The sequence below is a fragment of the Euprymna scolopes genome, chromosome 7, assembly GCF_053919585.1.
Source record: "Euprymna scolopes isolate OS-2025 chromosome 7, ASM5391958v1, whole genome shotgun sequence".
Lineage (NCBI taxonomy): Eukaryota > Metazoa > Mollusca > Cephalopoda > Sepiida > Sepiolidae > Euprymna > Euprymna scolopes.
Window position 1 is genome coordinate 134380883 of NC_136488.1, and position 11859 is coordinate 134392741.

Genomic DNA, 11859 nt, shown 5'->3' on the forward strand with positions numbered 1-11859 from the left:
GGCTGTCCGATAGTCGTTGATGTCCGAGATATATTTATATATTGTCGAAGACACCAAGTTGATTAACAGGTTTAATTTCGACTCGTCCGTAAGGGGTGAACTGTTAACGGCTTCTAGGAATATCGTGAACGACTGCTTCCAGTGTATCTACGTGTCGGCTGCGTCCATTTTTGTGGGATCCAAATCCAGCCATTCAGGTTTCAGGAACTTCTCCATTGTTTTTGTTTTAGTTGTTCTTAGTAAAATAAATTGTAATGAAAAAACTTTGATACGGAGTGAACTTTAAATAAGCTTTATTTTACTAAGAACAGACCCGGGGAACGAGACCTGTTACTTCAAGGAAAGGAAGAGAAAAGGAGGAAAAACTCAAGGGAAGTAACTCACTTCCGGAGAGTAGAAACGGAAGTTAAAAGTTAGAGAGTTCTTTTCTGTCAGCACAATACTAATTGATTTTGAAGTTAGGTAGATATCCCATTAAATATCAACCTTGTATCTAAGTTGTCCAATTTGTTGAGGCAAATAAATAAAAATGAATAGATTGTTTGGAATTATGGTATCGTTTATGGCCTTGTTTCTAGGACAAGCACAACCTTAGACTTTTCTTTTTATTCTTTCATATTTAAAAAGAAAAAAAACTAATTCAATAGATCATTTATTATTTAAGGCTCTTGGACATCAAAAAAACTACTAAATTGAAATTGAACCTGATTTATGTAGAACTTCAGCAGCATAAAGCTAAAGTAGCAGAACAAATGAGTGACCGTTGAGTGTTTTGAAATAATGTAAACATGTCTAAAATGCAATTTTTGTGCTTACAGAAGAGCAGTTATAATTTTATCAGCGTTTGTTGACCTAAAACCTACAAGTGGTATGCTTAAGTACAAGACCCTTCTATTAAAGTAATCCGGATGATGAAAAACACTGGAATTGTCAGGATTATTCAATAATTGCTCACCAATAGGAGATTTTTATTGAACATGATGGAAAGTGGGGTCGATCGAAACTAGGAAAAACGGAGTTGTACAAGGTTGTGCCTACTGTGACTACTCTTTACAACATTTTGCTTCAATTGCTCCCATTTTTCTGCAATTGTTTCAAGTTTACTGATTCAAACCTTATAGTTTTACCTTTAGTAAGCCTGACTCACTATCTGAATTACTTCAATTGCAGTGGAACCTGCAGTACAGTGATCAACCTACACAAAAACTTTATCCTCTCAATAAGAGCTGCATAAAGATAACAAAATAGCTCGCTATTAGGAAAAACCTTGCTCATAAAACTAAAAATTTCAAAAGGGGGTTGGGCAAAACCCTGAAACTCTGCACACAACAACGTTAACACTGTTGCACTGCTACTAATTATTGAGCTCGAGATTTTACTGGAGTTTTTTGCTGCTTTTTGCGATATTTACTCCGGAACTTGATAACACTATGCTTCAATTGCTTATCTCATTTTTCCGCAGTTTCAAGTATATTGATTCAAACATTATATTCTGTACCTTTATGAAGCCTTACTAACCATTTGAGCTACTTTCATTGCAGTGGAACCTGCAGTATAGTAACCAACGTGAATTTGATAAAATCAGCAGACTTAGTTTTGTAGTTGAAGCAGAAGATTTCAACAATATTTAACGTCTTTCAGACACTTTGAATCCTATGACACATTACTATAAAAACAATGCACTGAATACAAATCCAGGAAATACACAAATCTACATATTTCACCTCAATAACTATGATGCAGCCAGACGCTTAGTATCATCTGAATGACAGTCAACTACAAAATGTCAACTGTCTTGTCTATCTGGGTGTCACACTGGATAAAACTTTATCCTGTCAATGAGGTCACGTTTTTCCTAGATCATGCCATACCAAATTATTCGACCCAATACTAAATAATGCGTGTTATCATTGGGAAATTAGATCAATCTTACAACTAACGCTATACAAATTGGTTGACAAAGTACCTTACCTCATATTTGAAGATATGCCAATGTTAGAATTTCAAAATTAGCAAACCAACAGAAGATGACAGTCTACTTGCACGGTCACAGAACTCTCCCATTGACAGATGAAATGAGTAGAGTGACTACTTGAATGAAACCAAAAACTAAGAAAACATGTTCTACATGGAAACTGCTGTCTCGTGAGGAATAACTCTGTTATGAGCAAAGTTTATTAGGATAGCCATCAGCCTCCATAGGTGTAGACCAGCAATAACAATGAATATTTTTTTGGGTCGGATGGTAAATGTCTAAATTATATACTACATTTTAGTGTAGAATTTGTTTAAAATTATTTGTTTATTTGGATGTAATATTACCCTTACATTTACTAGCAAATGTATACGATTGATTATAATGTAAAGATGATTCTATAAAGGCTTGTCTAATGTCTTCAGCATTATTTACATTTAATTATATAAAAAAAATTTATGGGTACATAATTTTTTAGCACTTTTGAAGAACACCGAGCGTAGTGCCATAATTAATTTCTGTTTATTTTTCTATAGTTTAAACATAAACCATTAAAAAGGAACTTTTGAAAAGAAGACCAAAATACACTTCTAAAGTATATTTCTCCTAAGCATAAATTAGATAAATAAGGGGTGGGGCAGAAAAGAAAACCCTATCGAGACGTCTTTCAGCCAACCGTTTTCAAGATTAACGTTGGTAACGAGAGAGAAAACATTGTTTAAAAACGTGGTCAAAAGACCATAAATTAATAGCGAGGGTAAAAAAAAGAAACTGTATGGAGAAGAAGAGAAAAAAATAAGAAACAATCTCAGCGAATACCCATAAGTTCTAAATTATGGGTATACTTTCTTTGCTTACACAGAGATGGTTGGTGCAAATTAATGGATACACTCTTGAGAATTTTTAAGTGAATTCTCGAGCCTGCTCTGTGTAAAATTAAAGTTTAATCCGTGTATCTGTCAGTGCTAATTTGGCACTGTAATAAATGTTTACCGACTTATGAGCTGATAAACGCCCGAATGTTGTTATATTTTTACAGATTTTCTTGGTTGACTTTCTTTTCTGATTGAAAACAAAAGAATTTATGAAGTTTTTGTAAAAATACTTTATTAAATATCATGTTTGTTATCTTTTTAATTGTATTTATTGAACTAAGTCACGAAAAATATTAAATCTTTAATTATGTTATTTTACCTTAGATTTTCACTTATATTCACATAAAACGACATGTTAAAAAACATATAATGAAAATAAGAATTAAATAAATAAAATTTTAACAATGAAAATTTGAAACTCATCCGGGATTTTAAAGCATTACTCATCTGATTTATTATTTTACAGAATTCTTCTAGGACAGCTGAACTACATATATCTATGGTAAAAAGCCTCATCAATAGATTCCTGACCTTTAAAGAAAACAGACAGGTTTTGTGTCAAAGAACTTTTGAATAACAGGTAATTATCCAAATTTGCAAACATATTTAGTGTTTGTTATTTGTTAATGATAATTGTAATTGCATAAGATTTTTTTCAGGTTAATTTAAAGTATATTATTTGAACATAACAAAATTTATGAAAGTTCTCAGAAATTAATACAGTTTGTGGTATTTTGTAAAATAAAAAAAAAATCTACTTGCACATTCAAACAATGTAATCGCTTTTCCCTCTTGAAAGTGAAATGCAAAGCTAAATTTCTACAGATACATGGTTTTGTGCATCAGTAAGAAAATGAAATAATATATTCACATTGTAATTGACATATTGAGGTAATACAAAATCGTTTTGAATTGCAGATTGTATTCCACATTTGATAATGATTTTAGTGAATGTCTTTTAAATGCTAATTTCATTGTGTTAAAAATGATTGTTTGAATTTTAGTCTTTATCATGTATGTAATACTTAGCGAGTACCAGGTCTCAAAATTATTAATGTATTAAGAATTCATTAAATTTTTATATTATTTTTGTATAATTTTTTCATTTAACAACAAACAGGAAAGCATGCTATAGATGTAGATGACTACTGGGAATTACAAGCAAATCATCTAGATAAGGTATTGAGTAGTGAAATATTTACATTCATTTTCCTTTCTGTAAGTGGGTATAGTCAAACAGTTAACAGTCGGGGAATTCCAAAAGCTTGAAGTTTAAGAAAAGAATCTGTTAGAGTAAACACCCTTCTCATATGGAGCCATCTGTAGTGAAGGGGTAAGAATTTGCTGATTGTCTGGTTGGTCAGTGTTATGTCTTTATTTAATGAGAGCACTAGTGAAGCAATTTTGCCAGGTCATATTCTATTGAAATACTTGTAAAACACGTATGAGAATGCAATATTTCATTAATGAGAGAAGTTTTGGAGCTTTATAAACAGTGAAATCTATTAGATTGCATACGTTTTTAGGACAAAGTCGAAAATGCAGAGAGAGAGAGAGAAAAGTCGTTGATGCATCAACCAAGATGATGCAACAATAGTTCATGTGTGTGCGAATGGTGGCTGGCAAATGTGAGAAGTTTTCTAGTATTGCAGAGAGCTCACCTTTCTTTGAAACAGACTTGACTGTATATTCTATTTGTTCCGATTCATGTTTACTGTGGAAGATAGGTCGAGGGGGTTGAATAATTGTCTCTTATGTAAGGTGTTATTAGTAATCATTGTTTAAAAGATTTCTTTGAACTGTTAAAAGTAAAGAGCTTTGTCTTAGTAACAATAAATTTTACCATCAACTTGTTTCATTCAGCTAAAAGCTGGAGGTATTTTTAAAGAATTCAAACCTAATCAACTACATTAATATTATATTGTTATGTTGCAAAGAAAACTGAGATCTTTCTTTTCTCTTAGAAAGGTCTGAATAGAATAAATATTCGTTTCTGTATGGATTAATTTTCATGAAATGACTTTCATGTGAGACATTGTCACAAGTTTTGAATACATCAAATATCATCACTTTAGTTTTACATGCCTTCCAACTGAAATTTACGAAAAGTTAAAACTATATATGCTATATTTTTATTAAAAGAATATGTATTTACCTTAAAAGATTAATATTAATTTTAAAAACATATTTTAAAATAGTTTTTTTTAATTGTTATGGTGATTTTTTATTTTTTATTTTTAACTCTTCAAGGCAATATCCATTGTTTTAAAATGTTTTAGTTCGAAATCAAAACGTTTTCTCACGCGTTTTTTGTGTATCATTAGAATATCTGTAGTATAATGGGCATGCATAAATTAATACTGTTGATCATAAAGAGGTTTAGCAGTAACAGGAGAGTGAGCTATCGTTAGATTAAAGATTTATGCAAAGTATGTGAGAAAATTTATGGAGCTATGCTTATGCAGGTTACTGTTATCCTCACATTTATTAAACAAATACTAGACACAATTATTCAGCTACTAGTGAAACAAGATCGAATAAAGCTTTTTTTGAGGAATTCTAAATAAAAATCTGGAATTTGATTAAATGAAGACATATTTTTACTTTTGTAAAGAGATATTAAATTATTATATCTCTAATATTTATTTCATGACATAATTATGGAATAATCAATGTGTATTAAATAGCATAAAATCTTTATATTTTTATTTTTTTCTATGGTATAAAATCTGAAAATAGAAAGCATTTATTCCATGAGATAAAATCACGAAATTCCCAACGTTTAATTCATAAAAATAAAACTGGAAAAACTACCGGAATTTTATATTTTTGACCATTTTTATATTTGTTTTAAAAAAATAAGAGAATGTACTTTAGGTAACTATTTGTTTTAAAATAATAGGTGTTTCATTTATCTTTATATTTGTTTAAAAAAAATAAGAGAATGTACTTTAAGTAAGTATTTTTTTAAATACTAGGTGTTTCATTATTTGAAAGGTGTTTCTAAGAGATCTGTTTTATCAATAAAAAGTGTGAATGAATAAATTACTTATAATGCATAAGCTAGTAAAGTTATACTGTGGACACCAAAATTCATCATGATCTCCTGCCAATGCATAAAGCCAAAGTATCACTTCTTAGTGAGAATTAGCTGTTCATCGTCTTTGGATACCTTAACAATACCTTCGACAGTTTGTATGCAAAATCAAAATGCAAAGTTAGTAAAAATGAAATGTAGTCATGCACCCGAACTCTCATAAAATTTTCTGAAGCTTCTGTTGTTTAATGTTGGTGCTATTGTCAGTCTGAATTCTTGCATTGGAGTGCCTCTCTGTTATAATAGAATCCTCTCACTTTTGGAGTACACTATACATTTGCTTAGCCGAGGAATACATCTGCAAGAGGTTCCTGTGTCATTCCAGTGAATAGCACATACAAATGTGAATAAAGATAGAAGCAAAACATAAATCACCGCCTTTTATATGCAGGGATATGAGGCAGTTAAAGCTCCTAATAAAACACTACTGATACATGAACTCTGCTTTCTCACTTGATCCAATATTTAATAGGCTAGGGACTGCACTGCTAATCCCTCGTGTTATTTTTTAAGAAAAAATTATCTTTATGCCACTAAGATAGTTTGTAATATTCGTAAAGAAAACTTCAATTTTATCATTTATCATTTTCCTACAAGAAATTAAATTTAAAATATTTATATCTTTTCTTTTGTATTTTGTATATTTGACGATGCATTTTAAACATATTTTTATTTATTTTGATTTTGCAGAATATTTATAGAATTAATATCCTTGCTTGAAATGTATCTTTTAAAATCTAATTTTATATTGATTTTAATTTTGCAGAATCCTGAAAGAGAAAAACAAGTATCATTGGATTCGAATAAATCAACATTCTCTTGGTGACTTGAAATATTGAAGTGCTTTACGAAAGTGCTTTTTTAACTTGAACATTTTTCATGCAAAAGTTAAATTATTCCATGTTAATTATATGTTTTTTGTCGAATCATATATATTGGACAATACATTTGCTCATGTATTTATCTCTTATTAATTATATTTAGGAGATTACTAGCTCAAACGGTTGTCATAAATCCATGCATATAATCTACATAAATTGTGAATGATTCATATGGCATTTTGTCTTTCACAAAAAATACAATACAATGAGCTATAAATTTGATACTGGAAGGGATTCAAGTTTTTGTAAAGTATGTGGCTCGTTTTTTACAAAAAAACACAATTTTGCTATTCATATGCGAACACACACTGAAGAGAAACCATATTCTTGTGAAATATGTACATCGTCTTTTGCAATGAAAAAATATATGTTGAAACATATGCGAATACATTCTAGAGAAAAACCACATTCTTGTGAAGTATGTGGTTATTCTTTTGCACAGAAATCAGTTATGTTAAAACATATGCGAATACATACTGGAGAGAAACCATATTCTTGTAAAATATGTGGTTATTCTTTTGCACAGAAATTCACAATGCTGAAGCATGTGCGAACACATACTGGAGAGAAACCATATTCTTGTGAAGTATGTGGTTCTTCTTTTGCACAGAAATCAGTTATGTTAAAACATGTACGAATACATACTGGAGAGAAACCATATTCTTGTGAAGTATGTGGCTTTACTTTTGCAAGAAAAGAAAGTATGTTGCGACATATACGAACTCATACTGGAGAGAAACCATATTCTTGTGAAGTATGTGGCTCTTCTTTTTCCAGAAAAGAAGTTATGTTGCAACATATGCGAACACATACTGGAGAGAAACCATATTCTTGCAAAGTATGTGGGTTTTCATTTGCATGGAGAGAGTATATGTTGCTACATATGCGAACACATACTGGAGAAAAACCATATTCTTGTGAAGTATGTGGTTCTTGTTTTGCTACAAAACAAAATATGGTGTTGCATATGCGAACGCATACTGGAGAGAAACCATATAGTTGCAAAGTATGTGCTTCTTCTTTTACTCAGAAATCAAATATGATGAAACATATGCGAAAACATACCAGAAAAACATCAATGATGCCCTAACTAAACCTGAATGGCTACTAGAGAGATCTGTAATACCTACTAGATCCTGTCTTTGTTCAGAAGTTAATGAAGATAACTTTTGCATGAGGTAAAATAAATAAATAAATCCTAATTAAATATTAAAAATAGCATAGTATTCAATCTCCTCTTTGTATGGCTACCCTATACTGGCTTGTACAAGAATTGGTTCAACTCTTCTATGTGATATTTGCTATAATAACAACACTAAGCTTTATACACCACTAAATTAGATGAATTCCTGTCCAATAAGACCAAGCGACTAAAAGAAATATATACCATAATTTAGTTTACTCATCAATACACAAGAGGAAAATTAATAACGTTTGATAGGTAAAGGAGAACTGTAATGGAACACTCGAATATCTGTGCATCTCATATAGAAATCAAATGTTAGCCACAGGGAGGAGCCCTTTGATTTCTAAAAACTTAAACTATAAAGAACTGAAATATAACAGAAACTATATTCTTGTGAAATATGTGATACTTTTAGAATATATGTGATTCTTTTAAAATATACGATATCGCTTATATTTTACACAGATATACTATGTTGATCTAACCTGACCACATACTGCATTGATTTCTAAAAACTTCAACTATAATAAATTGAAATAAAAGGAGAGAAACTATATTCTTGTGAAATATGTGATTCTTTTGAATGTAATATATGTAGCAACATATGGGAAAGAAACGTCAATACCTGCTACAGACTATTATTGAATACTTAAGATCATTATGTACAGGGGTTTGTTAGGACAAACTAATATGAGGATACTTTTCTGTAGAAGTAAATCCTGACTACATATTCAAAATCACATGGTATTTGCTGCCCAAAAGGTCTCCTTAGTATGGCTAACTCGCACTAGCTTTTATGAGGAATGATGTATATTCTCCAAGTGATGTTGCTTCAAGTAACAGCATGAAGCTTGATACTCTACTAGAGTAAATAAGTGCTCGTCTCGTAAGACCAATAGATCACAAGAAAAATATAATTACGGCTAGGACAACAGCATATTCTTAGCATTGTTTTGACTCTCGATTGTCTATCCGTTATCTTATATGTTTTTATAGAGAGTGATGTGGTTCTCGGTTGATTAACTGTGTCTAACTGTGTTGGATATATACTCGAGAGTCAAAATAATAAGAATATGCTGTTGTCATAGCTCTAATAACATTTTAAATGGTCAATTGTGCAGAGGAAAAGTATGTTCTCTACTTCTTTACTAACTTGATGTTTGAAAGGTAAAGGGAAAGTCGAATATCTATAGATCTCATATAGAGATTAAGTGTTAGCCCCTAATAAGGGGCCTATTGATTTGCGAGAATTCTTACTGAAGAAAAATTAAACAAAGAAACCATATTCCTAAATATTCTGCTTTTTCAAAGAAATCAAATATTTCACATGCAAACACAAAGTTGAAACAAAATTATATTCATCGCTTACGTTTTACACAGCCTGACCACATACTGATTTACATTAACATATTGTGACGTGTGTTTCAGAATAATAAGACTAAGATTCCAGTGAAAATATAATTATTCACAGAGAGGTTAAATATGTGACGTTTCTTTTAAAAAAAAAACTCCAATATATTACAGAATAATGTTTCCAGTGAAATATATAATAAATTACACTGAAGTTGAATATACGAAAGCACGCTTGATAGAAACCAAAATAATGTCGAGTGTTTCTCAAATGCAGAACTAATTCTCAGTAATCGTGCAAGATTTGCACTTAAAGGAACTCTTTGGATTGGAAAACAATCTCTCAAAGTGGATTATTTTATCATGTTAACAGAAATAAAAACCAAATTGATTGATGGGTGTTTTTGTTAAAACAAAATAATACACTTTCACTAAAATTTAAATAAAAATAATGGGTCCATTATATTTCGTGACCATTATTTGATAAATACTTAAAATTTTATTAAAATTGATTTATTTTTTGATTTTGATGAATTTTTAAGCATTTAAATAATATGAATTTTAACAACTTCAGATATATGCACAGATACATTTTGATTTAATGAGACGAAAATATGACTTGTACAATCATATCTCCAAATTTTTATACTTTGCCATGAAATAAAAAAGTATTTCCCAAAATGCGTATTCAAAAAAAAAAAAAAAATTATTCTTCCACTATTTGTAAATACAGTTATTCCTTTTCATATATGTTTTTTTTTTAATGTAACAGTATTTTAGAATAACATTTACTATTTGTACGATGCCTTTGGAAAAGTGAATAATTAGTTGTAAACCAATTTGCATATTATTGATTTAGAATAGGAAGGGGGTGTACTTAATCCATTTTATTTATTTGTATGAGAATAAATACTTGTTTGGTTTTCTTGATTTGACGAAAATGTTTTTCTGATACAAAATAATTTAAAGTCCATTCTTCCTACTACCATGGCGATACTAAATCAAGAGCTGGTTCCTAATCGGTTTCTGAAATATGAATTCCAAATGTCATTAGTTATTTTTTTATAAATATTACATACGAGATTGTAGAAAATATTTTTCTATTATAATAGTTTTTTTGGAATTAACTTACATCTAAAACACACGGTATTTGTAGTATGTTGACTGCCTTTTTATACGAGTTCAGTTTTGTAAACTATAAGATATTTGCATTTTATCTATTTTAAAACAATATTTGTGCTACAAATATCTTTGCTTTTCTATAAATGAAATATCAATTTTATTTTTTGTTAAATACTGTCAAAGCAAAGTGAAAATGTTTAGCCATTTTTAAAGAAATACTGAGATGGTGAAGATAAAGGGTAGGAGGAGCGAGAAATTTATCTCATGAAAAGTAAGTGATATTCTTTGTATAAATTAATTCATTTAAAAGGAATTTGACAATCTAAGACAACAATTACTAGCATTTTAGTAATAAGGAAGCTTTTGAAAGAATAGGTAAAACGATAAAATGATTGAAATAAACAAGAGGAGGAGAAGTAGATAAGACATATATTGAACAGTTAAATAAGAAATTGGTTTTATTTACATTTAAAGGACAACATTCTATTTGTAACATAAACAAGTTAGCTTGCCGTGAGAAATTATGCTCATGTGATTTTCTTTCACTACATTTCATATTTAATGATAAAGCATGTTCACCTTTTAATGAAAAAATTAATTTGAATTTTGCAAAACTTCATAGTTGAATTCCTCGAAAATCGACATTTTCGACATTTTTTAACGATTAAAAATCAAAATACAGTATAACTCCTATAATTTGAACATCCACTTCGTTCAAATTAGAGTATGCTCTTCAAATTTCATGATAAAAATATGTGCTGCAGTTAACTTTAATTTTCTAAGAATTAAGAAATAGTAAATCAAATTCATTGCTATATGATACTTCAAGTATATATTAAGTTGAGTTTACGATATATTGCAAGTAAGAATTGTTAAATATTATTACCGGGAACAAAAACATTGAAAGTAAATTAAATCTACCCTTACTTGTTAGGTATTTATTACCCAAGTTATCATCTACAGAAATCATACATTTATGTAAAATACATTTTTTTTTATTTATTCATTGAATGAATGTCATTGCAGTTTCTATTTTCATCGATTGAGCTCTCGGGCGCTGCCATTGTATTCCATAAGCGATCATAAAAATCTACAATTTCTTGGTTCTGTAGCTTCTTTATGACTATATCTCTTCGGAGTGACATTGATTGCAATACATAGTTGTCACTAAAGTAAAGATTTTTTCTAGAAATTTTATAACATTCTCCATAGACTTTTCTGCATCCTCTCATCATATTGCTTCATCAGAGTGTTCTTGGTTATTTACATTAGGGTCAAGAGAATGGGAGCGGTCGCTATTTTCATCACCATTACTGCCTTCAGGATATTGATCAGTAGTTTCCTTATCTTGTTGCATCCATATTTCAACATCA

The 11859-nt window shown here is 29.9% G+C and overlaps 1 protein-coding gene across 1 annotated transcript; it reads left to right on the forward strand.

The window, feature by feature from the left end:
- Positions 1-3314: 3314 nt before the first annotated feature.
- LOC145279968 (uncharacterized) lies at positions 3315-10352 on the forward strand. The gene is made up of 2 exons (XM_080131567.1): positions 3315-3430; positions 6714-10352. Exon 2 carries the CDS (start codon positions 7034-7036, stop codon positions 7916-7918), a length of 885 nt encoding a protein of 294 aa, XP_079987693.1. The 5' UTR covers positions 3315-3430; positions 6714-7033; the 3' UTR covers positions 7919-10352.
- Positions 10353-11859: the final 1507 nt, after the last annotated feature.